The sequence below is a fragment of the Cyclopterus lumpus genome, chromosome 8 (assembly GCF_009769545.1).
Source record: "Cyclopterus lumpus isolate fCycLum1 chromosome 8, fCycLum1.pri, whole genome shotgun sequence".
Classification (NCBI taxonomy): Eukaryota; Metazoa; Chordata; class Actinopteri; order Perciformes; family Cyclopteridae; genus Cyclopterus; species Cyclopterus lumpus.
Genome location: NC_046973.1, coordinates 21,683,103 through 21,704,420, shown reverse-complemented (window position 1 = coordinate 21,704,420; position 21,318 = coordinate 21,683,103). Strand labels below are relative to the sequence as shown.

At 45.4% G+C, this 21,318-nt stretch overlaps 3 protein-coding genes across 4 annotated transcripts; 1 reads left to right on the top strand and 2 right to left on the bottom strand.

Moving 5' to 3' along the window:
* Positions 1–1,215: 1,215 nt before the first annotated feature.
* cacng4b (calcium channel, voltage-dependent, gamma subunit 4b) lies at positions 1,216–10,973 on the bottom strand. The gene is made up of 4 exons (XM_034539683.1): positions 10,673–10,973; positions 2,987–3,070; positions 2,013–2,153; positions 1,216–1,742 (listed from the first exon to the last, which is right to left on the bottom strand). Exons 1-4 carry the CDS (start codon positions 10,887–10,889, stop codon positions 1,216–1,218), a joined length of 969 nt encoding a protein of 322 aa, XP_034395574.1. The 5' UTR covers positions 10,890–10,973.
* A 1,672-nt stretch (positions 10,974–12,645) lies between these two features.
* zgc:161969 (uncharacterized protein LOC569044 homolog) lies at positions 12,646–15,420 on the top strand. Its single transcript, XM_034539367.1, has 2 exons — positions 12,646–13,039; positions 13,327–15,420. The coding sequence occupies exons 1-2, from the start codon at positions 12,824–12,826 to the stop codon at positions 15,037–15,039; spliced, it is 1,929 nt and encodes a 642-aa protein (XP_034395258.1). The 5' UTR covers positions 12,646–12,823; the 3' UTR covers positions 15,040–15,420.
* Positions 15,421–17,014: 1,594 nt separating this feature from the next.
* aimp2 (aminoacyl tRNA synthetase complex interacting multifunctional protein 2) lies at positions 17,015–20,814 on the bottom strand. 2 transcript variants are annotated; one of them, XM_034539369.1, is made up of 4 exons: positions 20,539–20,814; positions 19,094–19,312; positions 18,441–18,675; positions 17,015–17,879 (listed from the first exon to the last, which is right to left on the bottom strand). In XM_034539369.1, exons 1-4 carry the CDS (start codon positions 20,551–20,553, stop codon positions 17,491–17,493), a joined length of 858 nt encoding a protein of 285 aa, XP_034395260.1. In that variant the 5' UTR covers positions 20,554–20,814; the 3' UTR covers positions 17,015–17,490. The 2 variants fall into 2 exon arrangements, with proteins under 2 accessions (XP_034395260.1, XP_034395259.1); XM_034539368.1 differs by having other exon boundaries at positions 20,425–20,808.
* Between the last annotated feature and the right edge of the window lie 504 nt (positions 20,815–21,318).

Sequence of the window (21,318 nt, the reverse complement as noted above, 5' to 3'; positions counted from 1 at the left end):
CAGTGCGTTTACCTGGATACGTCCAATGACCACCAAGGCGTTATTATTAAGACATTGTTCAGTAAAATGCTTTGAATCCTCTGTTGCACATTCAATGTTATTTTTATTGTATTTTGATCGACAACTTTACATTACAAACAAACACATTTGGATTTTTTTCACCAAATTGTCCTATAAGTGTTAGACCGACACTTAGAATGGATCATATTGGTGGCTTTCTTCTACATGAGCTTAGCCAATGATATGAAGACTCCAATGAGATATCAAACATACACTAAATACAATCAAATACGACTCTGTGGTTGAGCTCACACACACACGCACACACACACACACACACACACACACATACACACACTCTAAAAAACACACACACACACACACACACACACACACACACACACACACACACACACACACACACACACACACACACAGTGTCCTGACCTGTGCCGTTTTCACAGTTCTGAGCATCTGCTCGTCTCTCGTGACAGGAACACACACACTGTCACATCAATCCGGTGGGCTGTGATGGAAGGATGGCCAACTGATATGGAAGTGAATAAAAGGGCCCATTGAAGAACACAGACATTTGGTTTCGACTGATAAATGTCAAAGAGGAATAAGGATGAGACAACTTGTACAAACCGCTCAAATACTAAACATTCAATACATTACAACTCATCCATTTGACACTGACTCCCAAACCACCTTTAGAAATGGAGCTTGTCTAAAGGCCATACGTTACTCTACAGGACATTAGAGTATAAGGCAAGACCAGTTATGAGGACACAATACTAACTTTGGAGAAGGGTCCACAATGTCAATACAAACATACAAATGCAACACTTTCAAGTTGAAGAGTACATTTAATTTAGCACCGTGTTGAATCATTTACAGGTAGATTACTGCTGATTGGCAGTAACAATGTTTAGTGACCGTGACACAAACAAGGGTTTGAATCACAGACAATGAAACTCTAGTCTGCGTTGATGATCTCTAAAAGCAGATAAATGGTTCTCAGGTTATGATAATCGGCTCATCTTCCATCCAGCAGAGTGTCCTCTCTTCTCCTTTCAGGTCCTTTCAACAAGGACAGCCTCTCCTAAAGCTGTGCCTCTAAGACGGCGGGCAGCCGGGCTGCAACAGGTTAGCCCACTGCTCTCTCGTCCTTCATGTTCCTCCGCCTCCAGGTGAGAGAACCTCTTACGTGCCTCACACTGGCGTGGTCCTGCGATTCACCCCGTCCTTTAAATCATTGGGGAAACAGTTATGGACCTGGAGGAACTCAGCAGCCCCGTCGTGTTCGGGGCTGTACCTGTTCTCCGTCACACTATCCCTCGCCAGGGCGTACATGGACAGCTCGTCCAGGGGCCCGCTAGACGATGGCCCCCCCTTCAGACAGGCCACCGGCGAGTTCCCTCGCGATGCCTCCGTCGAATGAGAGCTGGCCTGCGATGTCCGCCGGCGGTACCGGAAGCTGGGTATCCTGGAGTACGGCGAAGAGGAAGAGAGTGAACGGATGAACTCGCGCCGCGCCTGCCAGCGAACCTCCTTGTTTTTCTCAATGTAGATGTTGATGGCGAGAACAGCGACCGTTTCGGCCACAATGAAGGAGAGGGCGCCAAAGTAGAAGGACCAGCCGTAGGAGTAAGTGTACTTCCTGTCGTCGTCGCGTTTATCACTGGGGTCTCCCGCATTGCTGGAGATGTAGACGATGATGCCAATTATGTTGCTCAGACCTGAGAAACAGAAACGATGAATGGAAAAGGGAGAAGGGATGGCGCGGATGAAATAGTGTGGACAAAACTGAAAATGTCATCTATGACTTTACCGATAACAATGATGTCACTCATCACCACAAGACCCTTAACAACGGGTGTCCTGATCGCTTGTGTGTGATGAATGGAGATCCTGACCTTTACGGGGGAATGAAAGTCATCTTCATGATTGCATAGGCTTTGATGAAGTATATTAAGTAATCACAGGCGCCACGTCAACATGCGGCTCACCTGCAGCTACAAAGAGAATGCCGGCGCTGAGGAGGACAGTGTTGGTCTTGTTGTAGACTCGGCCCGCCCCGACACACAGCCCACCGAGCATCAACAGGATGGTGCTGAGGATGGGGAACACGCTGGATGCGCGGACTATCCCTGCAGGGACGGAGGACATGATTAACAACTGGGTTAACACAATTCATTAACCAATGTTTGATAGCACAATAAAGAGACCGGTTAATAAAAGATTAATACAAATGAATGAATCAATGCATCACCCAATGGATCAAATTGTGAAGCAATTCATAGACATCAAAATACAACAATAATAGATTGACAGCTAAATCTCATTTTAATTATTTAATCTGTGGTTATTTCATCGTTTATACTTTGTGGCTTCGACTTGTGGCTGCAGGATGCAGCGAGAGCAGAAAATAATCACTGTGTCATTTTACACATTTCCAAGGATGGATGAGCGTACTCAATTGTAAAGTCTTTTGTTAAGTCTTTGTTCTTCTCCACATATGAGGCAGATTCTGAATGATTGACGATCCCCATGTTATATCAAGCTAATCAAGATCTATGTGGGATCTTTGTTAATGCCATTTGTAATCAGCTCTCACTAAAAAACCTTGACATTTTACAAGCAGCAGAATGTTTTAATCTGGTTTTAACAAGGATTTAACATGCCTGTCACCACAGTCCATCTCAGGGAGAGCTCACAATATGCTTCATGTAAAACACATTCGGGGAAAATGCAAATAAGCTGCTGATTCTGCACCAAGTATGAAAGTAAACTTAAAACTGCTTTAAAATCATTTGCAAGAAAAGTCCGACATCCAGACAGTCAATAGAAAATAAATACTGAATGCCTTTGTTCTGCATTTCATCAATCTCTGTATAAAGAAGTATTGTCCGTGAAGTCAATGAACTTCATGCATGCCCTTAAAAATAAAGGCCAGAAAAAGAGGACGACTGGGAGCACTTACGCAGCAGGTATTCAGAGCTGTCGGTGTCGTAGTCGTTGTCATCAGGGAAATGGTTTATTCTGTAACAGCTGCCCTGATTGATGCCTGCGAGACAAGAGAAAGTCTCCATGTTAATGATGAATTACAGTCCCTGAGGGGGTATAACAGTCTGATATACAGTATGTGATGTTTAGGAGGCCCGTTCAAACAAAGTTAAACCGGATTTATTTTACGCTTTGGGGTTTGACTTTGATGTGAATCCATCAAACTCCAGTTCAGTTGGTTAAAGTGTGTTGAGTCAGAGCCACATTGCTCTCCACCAAACGACCTCAATGTGTTAAACTCTGGAGTAAGACGCCTCCATCCTCTTGTCTCTGATGAAAGAGGAAGGACGGGGAAAAAACTATACGTTATTCATTTATAGTGTGCTTATCAAAACAAAGTATAAAGTGCTTCACAGAGAGAACAAATAATAATACCAAACTCAGACGGCCTTATTTCCTCGGACAGGTCGTTCCAGAACCTCAGGGTCCAGGCTGCAAAAGCTCTGTTTGCAACCTGGAAACAGAGCCCTTCAGATTACTTTAACTTTGTCTTCTGTTCAGCCAACAAGTGCTATTTATACTGTTAACACAGAGGAAATACATTGTTTGCTCTTTGTTTCTAAAACCTCTTATAGCTTTTGTTATAAACTGGATCCATAAATGTAGCACACAAATTAAACATACGGTATTCTCTCGATCTCATTCAGCTCCCCAAGTTTCTTTCCCCTCAAACCATAATTCAAAAGTACTTTCAGTTTTTAAAGGCTGGTCAGACATGGATTTGTGTTAATAGCTAAAGATCACAATGCACACACATTGTCGGAGGAAAGCCAACGTGAGGAGGGGAGCGTGTTTCAGGGATCAGTGTTCACGCTTTACGGTGGTGGGGATAAGACTGCGTTGCCCAGAGGGATTTGATGGTTGGTGGCGCGTGTCCAAATCCAGCTCAGGTGAATAGTTTCAGGAACAAGAAGCCAATTTGAACAACAACAGACCAGCTGGTGGAATCTCTTAATGCCGAGGTGAGCGAGAACGGGGGAAACGGAGAGCAGGGTGAGAGAAGCATGTCTGTAATTGTGCAGGATTATAAACAGCTTGTCTAGTGAGAGGGTTGGGCGTTCGGCTAATGGATGTTCAGTGCAGTGACGCTGGGAGCGCTTTGTCTCTTTCAGCGTTTGGGCTGTGAATGACCTCACCACTTGAGTTATTCTGCAAACTGCACCCACAGAATCAAATGTGGGCTTAATTTGCATATTTTAACAGTAGTATATCTATGTTTTTGTGTGCTTATCTTTGCATTCGTCTGCATTCTCGGAGTAGGGAATAGCAAGGTACCATTCATTATAGTTACTGTTGCTATGCCTGTCAAGCATGTGGTGGTCACAGCTCATAATGCACTTCACAATGACAACTGTGCCACTTTACCACTGTCTCAATCAAGTTTAGACTCAAATGCAGAAAACCTGACGAGGAGGCAGCTCACAGAGTTGAATGTACAGCAGCGAGTCCGAAAACAAGCTGGGAACAGAAGAACTCACACTAGGATGAACAAAGCCAATGACCTAACACTGAAAGGGGGCAACCACACCGATTAAATACACAAGGTGAACAGGGTGATTACACACAGGTGCAACCAATCAGAGCAGGGCAGACAATCAAACCGCCGGGAACACACAAAGACAAGGAAGTAGAACCAGGCATGAAAACAAGGGCACTGTAAACGGACTAAATCCCAGGACAACCACTTATTAATGTTTTAAGCAACTTGATTTAAAAATCAAAAGGTGGACAAAAGCAGTTGTAGCTAGCCTGCTAATTAGGCTCATGTTAGCTGCATGTAGCTAGCCTGCTAATTGGCCTAATGTTAGCTGCATGAGTTGATTTAATATTGCATCTCCCTGCATGCTTACTGTTTTCGCTAGCTGACTCGTATTTAAATAAATTGTACTTAACGGCTACATACTGTATATTGTGCTGAACAGACTGAGGTTAAAGCTGCATGAACCATAAAGAACCAAACACCTGGCCGTGTAGTGTTACTTCGTCATAAGTGCAAGAAGAAAATGTACGAAAATGTTTCTTTTAATTTTGATAAACCTGTTTGGCTGCTTTACTTTTAGTCATAAACAAGCCATTTTTTGGTAATGACTTAAAGTCAGCCAGACAAAATGCAGAAGACGTTGGGCAGACAAAGACACTTTTTAAACAGTTTTTTACCATCGTGTTTTAGATTTTGGGAGGAAGCCCACTGCACATTAACTACCTCATGAAGAAGTCTATGATTGGATCTCTGTTGCTGAGCTCAGCAAACAGTCAATAGGCTGAACCTCAGTTAAGCTTTGCCTTTCTCTGTAAGACGTTTATCACATCTCAAACAAAGGCCCCTTTTCATCTCTCATGGCCTAACAGGCAGATTGGTGCTGACCGACCACGTATAAATGTCAACCATCCCATTAACTGACTGTGCTGGTGGCCGACTCCATTTCCCAGGTGCCCAAGGGTCAACAGCCATCATCGTCTGGGCCCCGGCTTTTAAGGGCATACTTGCCATTAACTAGGTCTGCTGCTTTATAAGGGACATCAAATTAATTAACGTAAAATCAGTCGGTGCAATGGAGCACAAGTTTCTGTGTCTAGTGGGGAGAAGAACAAAAGACGGTATTTTAAGCAGCGATGTGAGACTTTGTGCCTTGTGAGAAAACCATCACATACAGCTCTTGTGGTTAGATCAAGAACTGTGAAGATATTAAAGACACCTTGGCTGTTCTGTTTATTACTGTAACAACTCATCTGCAGCACCAGAGCTTGTTGTGGATTTTATACAAAAACACATCTTTCACTGTGAAGCTTTTAATTTTGACAATATTTTCTCTGAGTTCAGACCTCAGCCAGTCTGACGCCTCGGTCTTGTCTTCTGTGTGTGTGCGTGCGTGTGTGTGTACGTGCGTGTGTGTGTGTGTGTGTGTGTGTGTACGTGCGTGCCTGCGTGTGTGTGTGTGTACGTGCGTGCGTGTGTGTGTGTGTACGTGTGTGCGTGCGTGTGTGTGTACGTGCGTGCGTGCGTGTGTGTGTGTGTACGTGCGTGTGTGTGTGTGTGTACGTGCGTGCGTGCGTGTGTGTGTGTGTACGTGCGTGCGTGCATGTGTGTGTACGTGCGTGCGTTCGTGTGTGTGTACGTGCGTGCGTGTGTGTGTACGTGCGTGTGTGTGTGCGTACGTGCGTGCGTGCGTGCGTGTGTACGTGCGTGCGTTCGTGTGTGTGTACGTGCGTGCGTGTGTGTGTACGTGCGTGTGTGTGTGCGTACGTGCGTGCGTGCGTGCGTGCGTGCGTGCGTGCGTGCGTGTGTACGTGCGTGCGTTCGTGTGTGTGTACGTGCGTGCGTTCGTGTGTGTGTACGTGCGTGCGTGTGTGTGTACGTGCGTGTGTGTGCGTGCGTGCGTGCGTGCGTGCGTGCATGCGTGTGTGTGTACGTGCGTGCGTTCGTGTGTGTGTACGTGCGTGCGTGTGTGTGTACGTGCGTGTGTGTGTGCGTACGTGCGTGCGTGCGTGCGTGCGTGCGTGCGTGTGTGTGTACGTGCGTGCGTTCGTGTGTGTGTACGTGCGTGCGTTCGTGTGTGTGTACGTGCGTGCGTGCGTGTGTGTGTACGTGCGTGCGTTCGTGTGTGTGTACGTGCGTGCGTTCGTGTGTGTGTACGTGCGTGCGTGTGTGCTGTAAGCTGGTTGCTTCATGAAATGAAATAAAGTCTGAATAGTGGAGGAGGGAGGAAGTGGAGTTTAAACGCGGGACGAAGGTACAAGGAAATGAAACAACAGAAGTGCAGGGAACAGAGGAATGATGGGGATGAAATAAAAGATAGGAGGATGCATTAAAGGAGGGACTCAGTCAGAGCCGGGGATCAACGGAAGCAACGAGTGATAAAGGGCAACATGGGTTTTAAAACGTTGTGCAATAAAGGTCGGAGGACATTTGTGCAACGTAAAGACAAGAGAAGGTTTGCCAGACAGGCACACAGCTGGTCATCGGATTTATACCAAGAGTGCTTATCCACAAATCTGGAGGATGTTACAAGGTGGCTGTGTTGAGACCAAATTGAGAATCAATCTTACATATAGTCAACACATTACATGGGAACTAATGGGTTCCCTGGGCCTGACTGGAGTTGAAAAGCCCCATGCTGAGCATCTCCTCCTCTTCTCCATGGCAACCCGTTAGCCTTTAATAAGTTTATTTACATAAACAATCTCCAACGATGTTTCTGACGTCGTCATTGTATTTTGATCCCCACCCTTTCACACTCAACAGCACATGTAACCACGCAGTCAACATCCAAACACACACTGACACACACACACAAACTGTCCTGGGAGCAGCTGTGGTGCCACCGGCAAAAGGATGATGGACGTCTTCATTATTTTTGTATTAACGCTGCTCAGCCAATAAGGGAGCTGCCTCAGCGGAATACACCAATAGCATTGTCTCGACTCGGGTGTCTTTCCAGTTTTCACACTTCAGTAGCTCTTTAATAGATTGATGAATAAGCCAATCAAAAGTGACTTGAATATTGTATTTCACTAGAACCGTGTAGCTTACAGTGGGTGATGCCCTTTGAATAACGACATCACAGATTTACAGCCAAAAAGGAGCAGCACGCACCATGTTCTGCTTTGTTCTTATGCTCGCTGCTTGACGGAGGTTTACAGCAGGTGGGATAAGAGCACTGCTACTCAGGCTTGATATCACAAAGTCTTAGTGACACATGCCTTTATTACTTCTTTGGGACCAGGGAAGGCCAGGATGGAGTATGAAAGCAATGTGTAATGAAACAAAACCCTCCAAATTTCCGCCCAAGTTGGACAAGTTGGTTAATTAAACTGTCACCGAGCAGCGATTTCTCCAGACACGGCTCTGCCTGTGTCAGAGCCGTGGAGTTTGCTCGCTTTCCTTCTCCTGCCATGTCCCCTGTGGGTCTCTCTGTGTTTGTGCGTGTGGTTCCTGTCAAGCCATCTACCTGGATCTGTGTTCACCTGCACAGCCGCCAGCTATCAGCTCATCACCTCGACAGGGTTTCACTCCCGGCACTGTGAGCCAAACTGGTACAGGCAGAAAGAGGAGAACTTGAAAAAGTCTTGATGGGAAAACAACGTTTAGAACAAAAGGCAAACAAAGCAAAGTACTGGCCAGGGATAAACTGGTAAAAAACACAAGGAAATCAAAGGAAGCGCAGAGAGACTGAGTAAACCATGAAGGGAGAGCGATAACGAGGGACACGTGCAAACAATCAGGGCGGGGCAGACTTTACGAAGGCTGGAAACCAACAAGGGCGATTATGTGAAATGAGACTCAAAGGGGAGCAGACACAAATAAAATAGGATATAATAATTGGAAACAAGGAAAACACATGACAGGTTGGGCTAGTTTCTTATTTCCAGTCTCATTCTGGTATTATAACATTGCCAGCAAATAAATCCCTGTTGCATATAAATGTAAAAAAAGTACTCCAAGTGTAATTAAAGAGGACAAGGGAAATTTAAGGCCTCAAAATATGTTTTTTTAAAGGGTATTGAGGTTCATTAAAAGAAAGTAGATACAAGGAGATGCAAGAATGATGAGAAAGGAGGAGGTCAGTCTATAAAGACATGAGAAGAGAGAGTGCACCCCAAGCAGAGTGACAAGGTGGACGTCGGGCCCTGCTGGCTAATTAGTCGCTTTAATTACAGACTCGTGGAGCATAGTGGGAATGACAAAGTGACCCCCTCCCCCCTCCACAGCCCCTAAAGAAAACCCTCCTCTCAGACACACTTCCACTGTCCCCTGTGCATCGCCAGCTGGGATGTTTACTGTAAATATGTACTATACTTACGAGTCTCCATGACAACAGAACCACCGTCCACCAGTTTGTGTTTTTAAGCAGAGGCACAGAAGTGCAATTATTAATCCTGGACAGAGTTGTATGATGGGCTGGCCTTTGAAATTGGCAAATTATAAATTAAAAAAGAAGTCTCAACCTCATTAACATCGACTCACTCTCTTATGTCATTAATCCACTTTCATTATTACAGCGAAGCACTGATGAAATCTTGCTTGACATAATTGTTGGTTGGCATTTCAAATTTATTTTCATTTCTTGGAGTCCTTATCAGAGGATGCATGTCCATATTTAACACTGCGGTCTGTCCACATTAAACAGGCGCCCGGCTAAGCATGACTCTCAGTAAATTGCAAGTGTCATAACACACCAGGATGTACTTTACATGTGTCTAAAGCGTCCATCTTCACCACAGGACAAGCAAAAACAGTTTAATCATTGATGACTGCTCCCTGTGTGTGGGCTCTGATGACATTACGCCTTAAAAAAAGGAATGAAGATGAGCTCATCCACAAAATCAACTGCAAATATTAAAGGCACCTGATGTGACATTTAAACTGATTTTTAGAACGGCAATTAAAGTATTTAGTGTCCAGGCAAAATGTTCTTCTTCTTCATGTGAGTCAAAGTAAATATGAAACCAGCTGTTAAACAAGACATATTTAGATACCTTTTTTAAATGATTACAAATATTAAAACATTATTAAAAACTCTGACTATATCCACACAAAAGACACGACGGTGTTGACTGCAATGATGATCCAGATATGACAACAAGGCTGTGTGTCACTGTCATAGCAGCTCTGTTGAGGCTGCACACCTCCTTCTGGAGATATGGCCAAATGCCTTCTGTAACTAAAGATAAAAGCATGTTTTTAGATAGAGTTTCACATGACATGCACTTATTGGCATGCACAAATATATTTCGAAGCCAAACTAAATGGGTTGCGGCTGCATTGCATTGCTATAAGGCTGTACATCACATCAACAGGGCATTTGAAAGTATGCTACATTTCTTCGGTTGTTCTGTATTTTCAAAACATCTCTAGACCAATTTTGAAGATGTGTCTTATTTTGTGCGTTCTAATTTATTGGCAACACCTGTTTCCATCAATGTCTGCGTTCTGACATGAAATCCATCCAGTCATCGAATAACTCATAACCGAGGTGAGAAGTCAAGGGGTGGCCGGCAGGAATGGGTCGATGGAAGAGTGTCTATGACGTCACGGTCAGCTTTTCAAACACCAAATTCTTTAAATGGTTCAAAAACACTCCAAATGGACGCAAATATAACATTGGGGATGTTTACGTACATTTCTATAACAATTAGATTTTCCATTTGCTTGGACATGACGTGAACTCCGAGTCATCTATTTTTAAAACCCCGGGCATGTTTCCATAGCAATTTCAGGGATGTTGCCAAGCAACAGCATCGATACAAAGACATGAATGGAAGTAGAAGACCGGCTTCGATGTGAATGGGCTCAGACGCGCCGGCTCAGACTGTAAGCAGCCGTGTTTATTGTGTCCTTGTTCATCTGCTACTTCATGGTGTTGAATGCGCTTTCTCCATCTGACCAATAACCTCTAAAAAAGTTTCAAACGTGTGATTATTTTCCGGTTGTGTTCTCAAGTCCCGATTGAGACATTGGGCGTGCGTAAAGGGAATAAGAAGACTCCTCCTCGAAAAAAGAGAAAAGAGGAACTATTTGTAGGAAAAGAATAAGGAAGCGTGCAATATATGTTAAATGTCCATGCCGAGCCACGGCGCAAGGGTACACTTGGAGCAGGCTTACCTTCAATACAGCAGATCCTCCACAGCCCAGAGTGGGTGAGATCGCCCTTCTTGGTTTTGGGCTGCGTCTCCTCCGTGGAGGCATTGGTGCTGTTGCAGATGTACGCTCGCGAATAAAGCCAGTAGTCCGTGCCGATGGCTATGGTCATCAGGCTGAAGGCAGCAAAAGCCCCCACGGTGGCCAGCAGCGTCTGAACCCCCCGGTCACACCAACCCATGGCGCTTCATACTCGGCCACTCTCACCGGTCAACATGCGCGTCGGGGCGCCGATGCTTTGGTCATACTTGTCGGTTTTGAGTGGGTCCACTCTCTCTCTGCTCCTCCGCTACCGGTTGCCCAGAAAAAGAAGAAGCAGGAATGTTGTCTGAAACGCTCACCTGGTGCTCCGACTGGCTGCAGCTGTGACTGTGAGAGAACACCAGTCGTGCCCTGCACTCCAGAGGCTGCAAAGGGGGTTGAAGCGCGCAGGACAGCACGAGCGCAACACTTGAAACTTCTTCCCCACTTGAATCTTCTGTTTCGACCCTTTTATCTGTCTCAAAACTCTTTTCTCTGTGCGTACTCAGACTGCGCGCTGTTCAAAAATACGTCAGTGGCTCCGAAGTGAGACCCCTCCCTCACCAAATGTTACCAATGGAGGTGCTGTTGATTAAAGAAAGAAAGAACAATCACTGTGACATTACCATTTAAAATGGAACCACTAGATGGGGGTCGGGTGGGACATGATAGGGGTTGACCCAACGGTGCTCCCCTGCTGAACAGAGCATTACAAAGGCCGCTGTTATCACACACTGTGCATCACTCAGGATCATCTGATTTCCCAAGAATAAACCAGGAGAGGATGCTGAAAGTAAATAATGATGCATAGAAAGACAGCTCAGGTGTGCATGGCAATGTGTGTCTCATAGAGCAAAATAAAATATATAAAGTAAAGTGAATAACGTGGCATACAATTTTGAGGGGAAATATCAGTAGTGAGGAAAATATATAGCATGAATAACTTGCCAAGTCTCCATGTCTCACACTAATTATTTATCCTGCTAGCTGACAAATTGGTTTATTAAACATACAAAAGAAACACCATTCATGCCAACCGGATTACAGACATGCGAAATGCATCTCTGAGCCAGATGGAAGGTGTTCAACTCGGGGAAACACTTTATTGGATAGATTCGACTGGCAAGGTGCCTCTGGCTGAAACCTCTCCTGATGGTATTGCCAGCCTGGTTTCTGTGGAATCTGACCAACAGGCTGGTTAATTTCACTCTGCAGTCTATCTAAGAATTGGCTAAATGTTGTGTTTGTCAAATTAGTGTAAATGTGTCAGCATTCAAAAATCAAACCACTGAGGACACCTGATAGGCCCTTATAATACAGGTAAACTAGTCTTAGCCGGTTCCCACATACGTGATGAATGAATGAGCAATACAAGTCAGTTCTAAAGATATTTTAAAACACACGAAAATACTCGACTTGGAATAAAAGTGTGTGTGTTATTTTCTGCAATAACGTTTGATTACCGTGTTACAGATTCTTAAAATGATATCCGCTTCTCCCCCATTGAGTAACTATTTGTTTCAACATGTTTAACTAAATAGACACAAGAAGTCTCCTACTTCTATTTTCAGCCCATTTTCAGTGTGTGTGTCCTGCAAACCCATCGTCTATACTGGACATGATTGGACCTTTTTTTCATTTTTCTGTATTTAAAAATGAAATATACAACTGTGATAGATAATGAACAGTAATATTACTTTGATTCATTTGTTCTGCTTTTTGTGATCGTTTCTCAAACGGTCTTTTATTTGAATTAAAACTGACTGCATGTTTTTGATTCATCAATTAAAACGTCGTGACTTCCGCTGCCCTGATGGTGGCGCCAGAGGAGAGGACCGTGACGTCATGGGCAGAGCGCCCGTGTGCGCGACACGCATGCGCCTCGCTCCTCTGTGGCAATGGGTTTTGCACGCTCTCAATGCGCATGTGCGGAAGTGAGCGGCTACGACGGTGTCCGCTCCCCGTGCGCTGACTGGGCCACATCTGAACAAAGGCCTGCCCCTTTTCACAGGACTTCTACCGCCATCGTTACTTTACGTGTAATCACGATTACTAAATTGGATTACGATACTTTTATTATATTTCGCGACATCGATGACATTACAGATAATGTCCGAGATGGATGTCGCTCACCATGAAAGCAGCGGCGAGATCAAATCGGCCATGCACACTTGGCGTTATCGCCACCATTTCACGTACAAGGCAGATCAAGGGAAGAATATCATCGTGCAGTGTAATCTATGTCTGCCGAGGGTGAATCTGCTTTCCACGTCGAAAACCTCCACGTCAAACCTAAAGAAGCATTTAGACGTAAGTGGCACTAATTCATTCCCCCGTGATGCCGTCCCGTTACCGGGAGGTTGATGCTTGAGAGAGGCGATGAGTGAATACCTCGAGATACATAACGTTACATTGTAGCTGTTGATGAGCAACTCGTGGCTGGAGGCTGTGCGTGTTCTGCTGAAGGAGAGCATTCATAACAAGTGGCATTTTGAGTGTTATCTTTGCATGTTGAGTTTATAAACTAATGGAAACTCAGAACACCTCCAACAAATAACATGACCCCCCCCCCCCCCCCTCGCGTTTCTGTCCTGCAGAGAACCCACCTGGGCTGTGAAGCCAGGCCGGATGTCAAGAGGGGGAGGAAGAAAGAGGAGCACAACGGTGAGGAAAGTAGGCACTGCCAACTGAAAAAGCTTAAAGCGGAAATCATCTCCAAGTGCATGACCCAAGCAAAGATCGACGAGCTGATTTTCAACTTCATTGTGGAGGATTGCCAGTCGTTTTATGTGCTGGAGCAACCGGGCTTCAGGAAGCTGGTATCGGGCTTAACTGAGGGGTTAAAGTCCATGGACAGGGTGACCTTGTTTACAAAGGTGGACCAGGGTTTCTCCAGGATGCGGGAGGAGCTGATGGCGAAGCTGAGCAGCATCCAGTACGTGTGCACCACGGCTGACATCTGGACGGCCAACAACAGGAGCTTCTTCGGGATGACCTGCCACTGGATCGACCGACACACCCTGGAAAGGAAATCCGCCGCTCTGGGGTTCTCGCGGCTGCAGGGCCGGATCACGCACGACACCATCGCCGGACGGATACACGACATCCACGTGGCGTTCAACATCGAAAGCAAAGTTCAGACCACAGTCACGGACAACGGCAGCCCCTTCATCAGCGTCTTCAAGGAGTTCGCCGTGGAAGGCCCAGAGAGCGAGGATGACATCGGGTTCTACGAGAACGTGAGCGCCGTCCTCGAGGGGGAGCCGGAGCAGGACATGCTCCTGTTTCTGCCCACCGTGCAGCGCTGTGCGTCTCACACCCTGGAGCTGATCGTCACTGAGGACTTCTGGCAGGCTGTGTCACAGGGGCCCATGTGCCAGCTGCATTACAGCACAATGGCCAAGGTGTACTCCCTGTGGAGCAAATGCCACCATCTCCAGGTGGGCATGGATGCAGCCGAGGAGATAGGAAAGATGGCCCTGGTGGTGCCCGCTGTCATACGCTGGAACGTGGAGTACTGCGCTGTGCAGAAGATCGTCTCTCTCACGGAGCGGGAGCTGACCGAGCTGTGTGCCCGCCTGGAGGTCCCGCGCCTGCAGCAGGAGGAGATGGCCTTCCTCAAAGAGTACGTGACTGTGTTCCACCCGCTCGCTTTCGCACTGGAACTTTTCCAAGCGGAGCAGAAGTGTTACCTGGGTCTGGTCATCCCGACCGTGCTCAGTCTGAAGAACAAGTTAAACGAGCAGAAGGATTCGGCGACTTACTTCGGCGACGTCATCGGCGCCATCGCGGTGGCCATCGACGTGCGGTTCCAGGAGCTGTTTACCAGCACGGAGGCGAAAATTGCAACAGCGACAACGCCGCAGTTTCGTTTGTGGTGGATGGCCGCCTCCGACAGGGAAGAGATGTGCTCCCTGCTGGCCACGGAGGCGTCCCAGATAGACCCCGGCAGCATAACCGAGGCAAACCCCAGCCGGAATGTGACGACCATCGAGTCCGAAGACGACTTCTTCAGCTACGGGTCCGTGAAGCCCGCCATTCAGATCCAGCAGCGGGGGGTGATGGACGAGATCCGCAAGTACGTCGAAGGAACGGGGAAGAGCCTCGAGTGCCTTCAGGACTTCCCCAGAATGAAGCATCTTTTCCTTAAATACAACACCACGCTGCCGTCCACGGCCCCCGTCCAGCGTCTCTTCAGTCAGAAAGGAAACCTGGTCACCTCACAGAGAAACTTCCTGACTGACGACTACTTTGAGCGCATTCAGCTTTTGAGATACAACAGTCACGTGTGTACTTTGCTCACTGAGTGAAGCCTTTTAATTCATGCAGAATCCAACCATACTTAAACCATGACCGTGAGCAATATTTTACTTCAGACAATTTAGCCCGTATGTGTTAATATTCTTCCCTTATCTTATAGCATATATCTACGATTCCTGAATGGCTAAATGGAAATACCTTAATTGACAATCATGGACAATGACATTCGAGGACTGCATAAACTAACAAAAGCATCTTTCTATCTGTGCTATTGTTATGATTTGAAGTAGCCACAGGGTTAAACTGAAGTGATTTTGCCTTTCAGTTGAATTAGTTTTTTCTACAGGTGCTCAATGAGAATGCATCTCCTGTCTGTATGTTTTATATCATATATAAAGAGACATGGAATGAGCCTTGTTTTGTCTGCGTCTTTTTTTTTACTGATTACTGTTTCAAAGAAGCCGTTGTCTGTTTGAGGAAGACGCAACGCACCCCAACATCAATGCTTCCAGTGCTGCAGAGTCCCGAGTGTGTTCACGTGTGGTCAGACAGCTGCCTGGAGACCAACAGGAGGCGGTGAGAGCATCCAGACACATGAGGGCCCAGCTGTCCAAAACACGACACTTCTGAAGATGACCACCCAGATGGAGTATGTAACGGCCTGAGATTTGCCTTTTCTTCTTTTCAGCATCATTCCATGTATGCATCTTTATGTGTGTATTTATTCAAGTTTCTTTCTTACCAGAGAGATTGAGGCAGAGGTTTAAAACTCCCCGGCTCGTCTCCTGGAGAGACGGGGTACTGACGTTCTATTCAACAACCCGTCGGCTGATTACGGGAAACAGCAGCTGGAACTACTGGTTGCAGAGAAAGGAAGCAGTCAGTGTGTCCAGCTGAAGGACTGCTGCAGCATTACAGTACGATACAGACATCAACCAGCTCACAACTGAGTGGGCATTTTCGATGGAAATTGCACAATGCTCAACCGGTTAAGAGAAAGGGAAATAAACACACTAACTGCTGGATGATGAAATCACATTCAAGGTGAAAATTACTTTTAGGTCGTGCATGCAAACATATTTTACAGCTGAGAAAAATAATCTGGCTAATTGTGTTGGAAAATGAGAATTCTTCAATATCCTCAAGCTTTCATTTTTCCATATTACAATTAGAAAACCGCTCTGTTACCATTAGCATGTAAAATATGCTTTTTGTAAGTTGATATCTGCAATCCTGTTGTGTTCTTCCATTGTTTTATAGGAAATAAAGTTAGACCAATACAGGATTTTTGAGACAATACCGATATGGAAATCTGTATTTAAATAATCCAACAACAAATTACAATACAGTATGGTCAATGAGCAATACTGAGCTCTTACAATTGTAATCATTCATAATACATTTTAGAAAGATGTACAGAATCGGTCCACATTCTACCACAGGGACATCAGAGCGTTACTTTCCCCGGGTGAAAGCCTGTAGCCTTCATATGGATTCTGCCTGATAAAAGGTCTGAGCTAATATAGTGATGCAGGATTCTTTGGTTATTTTTGCATGATAAAGGTCTCCTAACATTTCTGGTCTGACATACGTATGCAGATATAATAATATCTCTGTACCGAGCGAATATAGTCTGATGTATGTCAGGCTCTTATATGAAAGCTCGGTTTAAAACTTTGAGCTTAATATTCACCATTTTCAGTCATACATATTCAGTTAAAAGATTTGGACATCGACCCATAATTCCATATCTTTGCATTTGCTTGAGCCTCCTCTTTGCTGTGTTAATGTGTAATTTAGTCAAGGGGTTCCCTACCTTCCACTCCTTGTATGGTGGGACGAGGTGCAGCTCTCTGGCTGGATCAGCAGGGGAATCAAGTTACTGAATGACTACATTATGTTCAAACTATATATGAAAATCTGCCACCTGTTGGACACAGAGGTGCACTTCAGCAAACGACACGTGTAGTATTCTTTAGGAAATGTACTATGAAAGTAATAATAAAACAAAACCCCAGGATCCAGTTCAAAGTTTGATCCAAAGTGGAAGTTTTATTGATTGAAAATAAAACAACAGTGCAAAGTATTACCCAAGAAAACACCTAGTAATACCTGTCACCACACACATTTAGATCAGGATCATGTTAGGCACAAAGTGGGCGGAAAGTGTACCGAGTGTTTTACTTCCGTCAGCAACTTTTATTTAATCCACCACCAAGCCCTTGTCTTTACAGTCCTCCCATGCTTCCTACCTTAAAAAAAATACCCTTAGAATCCCTTTGTTATACAAAAGCAACATGGCAGAGACACATATGTTACTCTGATCGTCAACCATAACGCTTTTACTGAGTCTTTGTCAGTTCAGTGATATATTACAGTAAGGAGGAAAGCATTAGAGGGTCTTCCAGACATGGCTGGGATATTTTAATATTCTAATGCCTTTCTCTCACTTTGCTCGGGTAAGACCCCCTTCTGGTCTCTGGTCCCGCAACAGCCCCCAGTCACTTCAGGAATAGCTTGGCAGGGCTGAAGTGGCCCAGGTTCTCACAGGACTTGATCCAGCGCTGGACATTGGTGGGAGTAGAGGAGGCGGGGCCGCTTTGCAGCACGCAGCAATAGCAGGCAATGTCGGCCAGGGAGAACTCCGGCCCGGCCAGCCAGGGGCTGCGGCCCAGAGCTGAGTTAAGGGCCCGCAGGACAGCAGCCCGCTCCTTGGCACTGCCCTCTGCCAGCTGGAAGAAAGCCATGTCCACCCAGCTGTCCACCAGTGTGGCCACAGCGGGGTCACTGGGGTAAGGAGACAGGAGCTTGAAGAGGAAGCGCGCCACGTTGGCCTCACCCTCGACGGGACACATGTTCTGGACACTGAACTTCATCTGCAGTTTGGGGACTGAATTGTGAAAAGGACAAACATGTTTGCTGGTAAACAAGGACAGAAGCATTTACCCTGCCCAGACCATGTCAATATGTTATTAATAACATGAACACATTCAAATATATTCAATATATATAATGAATTAAATCACTTACAGTAAAACAACCGAGTCCCTACTCAAAAGGCTTCATGCAGTTGTTGGTTAGCTGTGATTATTTCAGCAGGGTGAAAGGTATTTGTTTTATAATTCAACCACCGACACACTTTCACAAAACATTTCACCTAAATTGTCCAGCATTGTTGTGGAGCACCTTTCTAGTTCAATAGTTATTCCACTTAGCCAAAACAGCTCGGGTCCGATTGTGGCTGTAGGACCTTTGCTTCATGTCATACAACTCTTTCTCCTCCTTTTCTAGTCTGCCTCTACGCTGTCATCTGTCTAATAAAAGTCGAAGAAAATAAATGTTTAAAAAACTAAACCAGCAGTTTTTGTTTATCAGAGCTGCGTGGCACCAGCACATAAACCTGGTTTAGGTATAGTATGGACACTGTTTGTTTCCATTGACTATTAATTACCATCTTTCCATATGAGTGTGAAGCCCAGCTGGAACATCTGGCGGGCATAGCTGTCTGCATGGCGTGGGCCGAGGCAGGACAGGAGCTGTGGCGGCACACTGGCAGCTGAGGAGTGGACGTGGACGGTGGAGAGCACTCGATAGCGCTGACACAGCACACTATGGAGCACCAGCAGGGTCAGAGGGGGATGTGCCGGGTTGGCGTTTATGACGATGTCTCGGAGAGCACCGAGATCCTTGTGACATGAACAAGATAACAAAGTAAATAGGTGAAGCATATAATATCATAATAAATAAATATAGTATAACAATATGTATCTTGTCTAACTAGTATAATGCAGCATGCACAAACAGGCTATAATCAGTCCGCACCATTCATATGTGCTTCAAGTCAAATTCCAATACAAACAGGTTGTACAGGTTAGCATGGTTAGCATATTAACTTCTAATGACAGGTGTGATGGGTGTGGGAAGGAACACATCTATAGGCTGCTGCCACAGAGAAAGTCAAAGTACGTCAGTTGCAAGCAACTCTGGTTCTGTCAGTAAATGTTTCATGAAGGACATCATTTGAGAATAATAATGACATCACTAATAAACACTGTCCAGTTTACTGGATGCAGAGCTCACTAATGTTGATGCCCAGATTCCCACCTTGCCCATTAGCGTGTCCAGGTCTGTGACGCCTTTGAAGGTTGTGGAGGTGGGGCTTTGGGATGAGAGGCTGCTGCTGACTGTCAGGTCCAGATCGGCATCTGGGGTGGTCACCGTCTTGGCCAGACCCTCCACCGCTGCTTTCAGCTCATACAGCTTTCTCATGATCTCATCCTGTCGGGCCTCCAGAGCTTTGACTGCAGGGTCCACTTCGCCATTCTGGAGGAGACAGAAAGAGTCGCTCACTTTTGCTGAAACCACAAACGGGAATTTGATGGTGGAAGCATTCACTGTTTTTAAAAATTTGAGCACAATCCTGCAGCAGTTTTACAAGCTGGGTGTTAGCTGGTGTCCCAACATTCAAATGCCCTTGCACAGATCACAGAAGCAGTATTGAGAACATATTTAACATATCCCAGGTCTAGGATGTCAGATTGGGTTATACAGGCTACTGGTAACTTGTGCCACGTCTACCCCAGATGAAAGTTTACACTGAACAAATACACTGCAGGGTTAGAGGAAGTACCCACATACAAGAACAAAAGCATCACTATCAGACTGTAAACATATTACTTGCGTATCAAATGTAAATGTACTCATGCACTTTGATTTACAGTATTAATATTGCTGATGCCGTTATGTGTAAGTAGCATTTTACTGTAGTAATTGTATACAACGTTACCATCTGTTATCTAATTTAACCTATAACAATAAATCATATTGTATGTTCATTACAATGCTTGTAGTAAGTAACCATTCATAGCGGTCACATTAATGCATATTAAAGTATAAAACATCGCGCTAGGTTAAATTTAAGTGGGGCGAGAGTAGCAAATGGCATGAAATTGAAATACCTAAACCTAAGACAACTGTATTCAGGTAATGTACCAGAAAACAAGATGACAGATCTTTGGATTGAATTTAGCAGCAATGGGCTTCATGCCATCATGATGTGCACTCAGTATTATTAACAACGACGATGGACTGATGTACTCTAACATATTAATAAACTAAGACTATATTAACCGTTACACCTCTGAACAGTGGAGACGTGCAGTTGTTGCATCAGCCAGAACTGAGATGGCTCATTTTCTGTCCTAGCTAGCTTGGTCAAAGTAAGCTAGCTTGGTCAAAGTAAGCTAGCTTGGTCAAAGTAAGCTAGCTTGGTCAAAGTAAGCTAGCTTGGTCAAAGTAAGCTACAACACCGCGCGAGACGCGCATGCGTCACTGCGCGAGGAATAAAAAACAATTGCGGGCAACAACGAGAGCAAAATACAACCAGTTGAAAAAAATAAAAATAAACCTCGTCGAAATGAAAACGGTTAAGTTACCTGGAGCGCGTGCTCGGACGTGCTGCTGCCCCCTTGCTGCGCGTGGACATTTGGTAACCTGTACATGCAGGTTGGTAACTCGGTCTCCATGTGGCTCCCGCAGACGGGCTTTACCTGGTACATGGGCATGATGGAGGGCCGCTGGTGCTCCGTCAGACACTGGAATCAAACACCGACGCAGACGTGTCCTCGAGCCGCGGTGTTGACAGGCAGCAGCAGCAGGAGCGGCGGCGACCGACGCTCGCGTTCACACCGGAAGGAAGGAGGCCGCGGTGACCTCACATCCGGTGAAAGTAAAACGCGGTTGCGAGTCGTTACACGGATTCGTTTGGGACTCGACAATGAAAGCACAATTCCTATCATGCATCGTTTTAATGTTCACACGGTGGCGTGAAGACAGTTACATCACGCGCAGACACATTGGTCGCTGCACGTGCACTAGAGGGCGCTACAGTATAACTGCTCACAGTGCGGCAGAGGAGTTGGTCACCTGGCTGAACGAAGGCAGTGACGTTTAATGGGTGGAGTTATGCATATTGCCTGGTCCTTGCAGGTGGTCCGTTTAGCTTTCAGCACAATGGACAATATATACTTTTTATAGATTATTTTTCTATTTTAGCATCAAGCTTTTGATGAACCATTTTATGAGCAGGCCTTGACCTTTTACCACATGTGACAGTGAACATGACTGTCCTGTTGTTTTCCATGCAACTCACAAAGACCTTCTATATAAAACTACTAATATTTCAGTCCAAAAACTTAAGTAAATACATCAAAATATGTTTATTTGTATGTATTTATGTGATATGTAGTCTAGTCATTTTAGTGTCGCTGCTTTAGGGGCATATTAGGAGAAATATAAGTGAGAGATATAAAAAGAAAATCTGATATACA

Excerpts from the sequence above, each read along its gene's own strand:
- zgc:161969 (XM_034539367.1), top strand. The coding sequence starts at position 12,824 with ATGACATTACAGATAATGTCCGAGATGGATGTCGCTCACCATGAAAGC. Across the intron at positions 13,040-13,326 it reads ACCTAAAGAAGCATTTAGAC|AGAACCCACCTGGGCTGTGA; the intron begins GTAAGTGGCACT and ends TCTGTCCTGCAG.
- cacng4b (XM_034539683.1), bottom strand. The coding sequence starts at position 10,889 with ATGGGTTGGTGTGACCGGGGGGTTCAGACGCTGCTGGCCACCGTGGGG. Across the intron at positions 3,071-10,672 it reads GAGGATCTGCTGTATTGAAG|GCATCAATCAGGGCAGCTGT; the intron begins GTAAGCCTGCTC and ends CTTGTCTCGCAG. Across the intron at positions 1,743-2,012 it reads CATTCTCTTTGTAGCTGCAG|GTCTGAGCAACATAATTGGC; the intron begins GTGAGCCGCATG and ends TCTGTTTCTCAG.
- aimp2 (XM_034539368.1), bottom strand. The coding sequence starts at position 20,553 with ATGCCCATGTACCAGGTAAAGCCCGTCTGCGGGAGCCACATGGAGACC. Across the intron at positions 19,313-20,424 it reads CGTCCGAGCACGCGCTCCAG|AATGGCGAAGTGGACCCTGC; the intron begins GTAACTTAACCG and ends TGTCTCCTCCAG. Across the intron at positions 17,880-18,440 it reads CACACTCATATGGAAAGATG|TCCCCAAACTGCAGATGAAG; the intron begins GTAATTAATAGT and ends TTCACAATTCAG.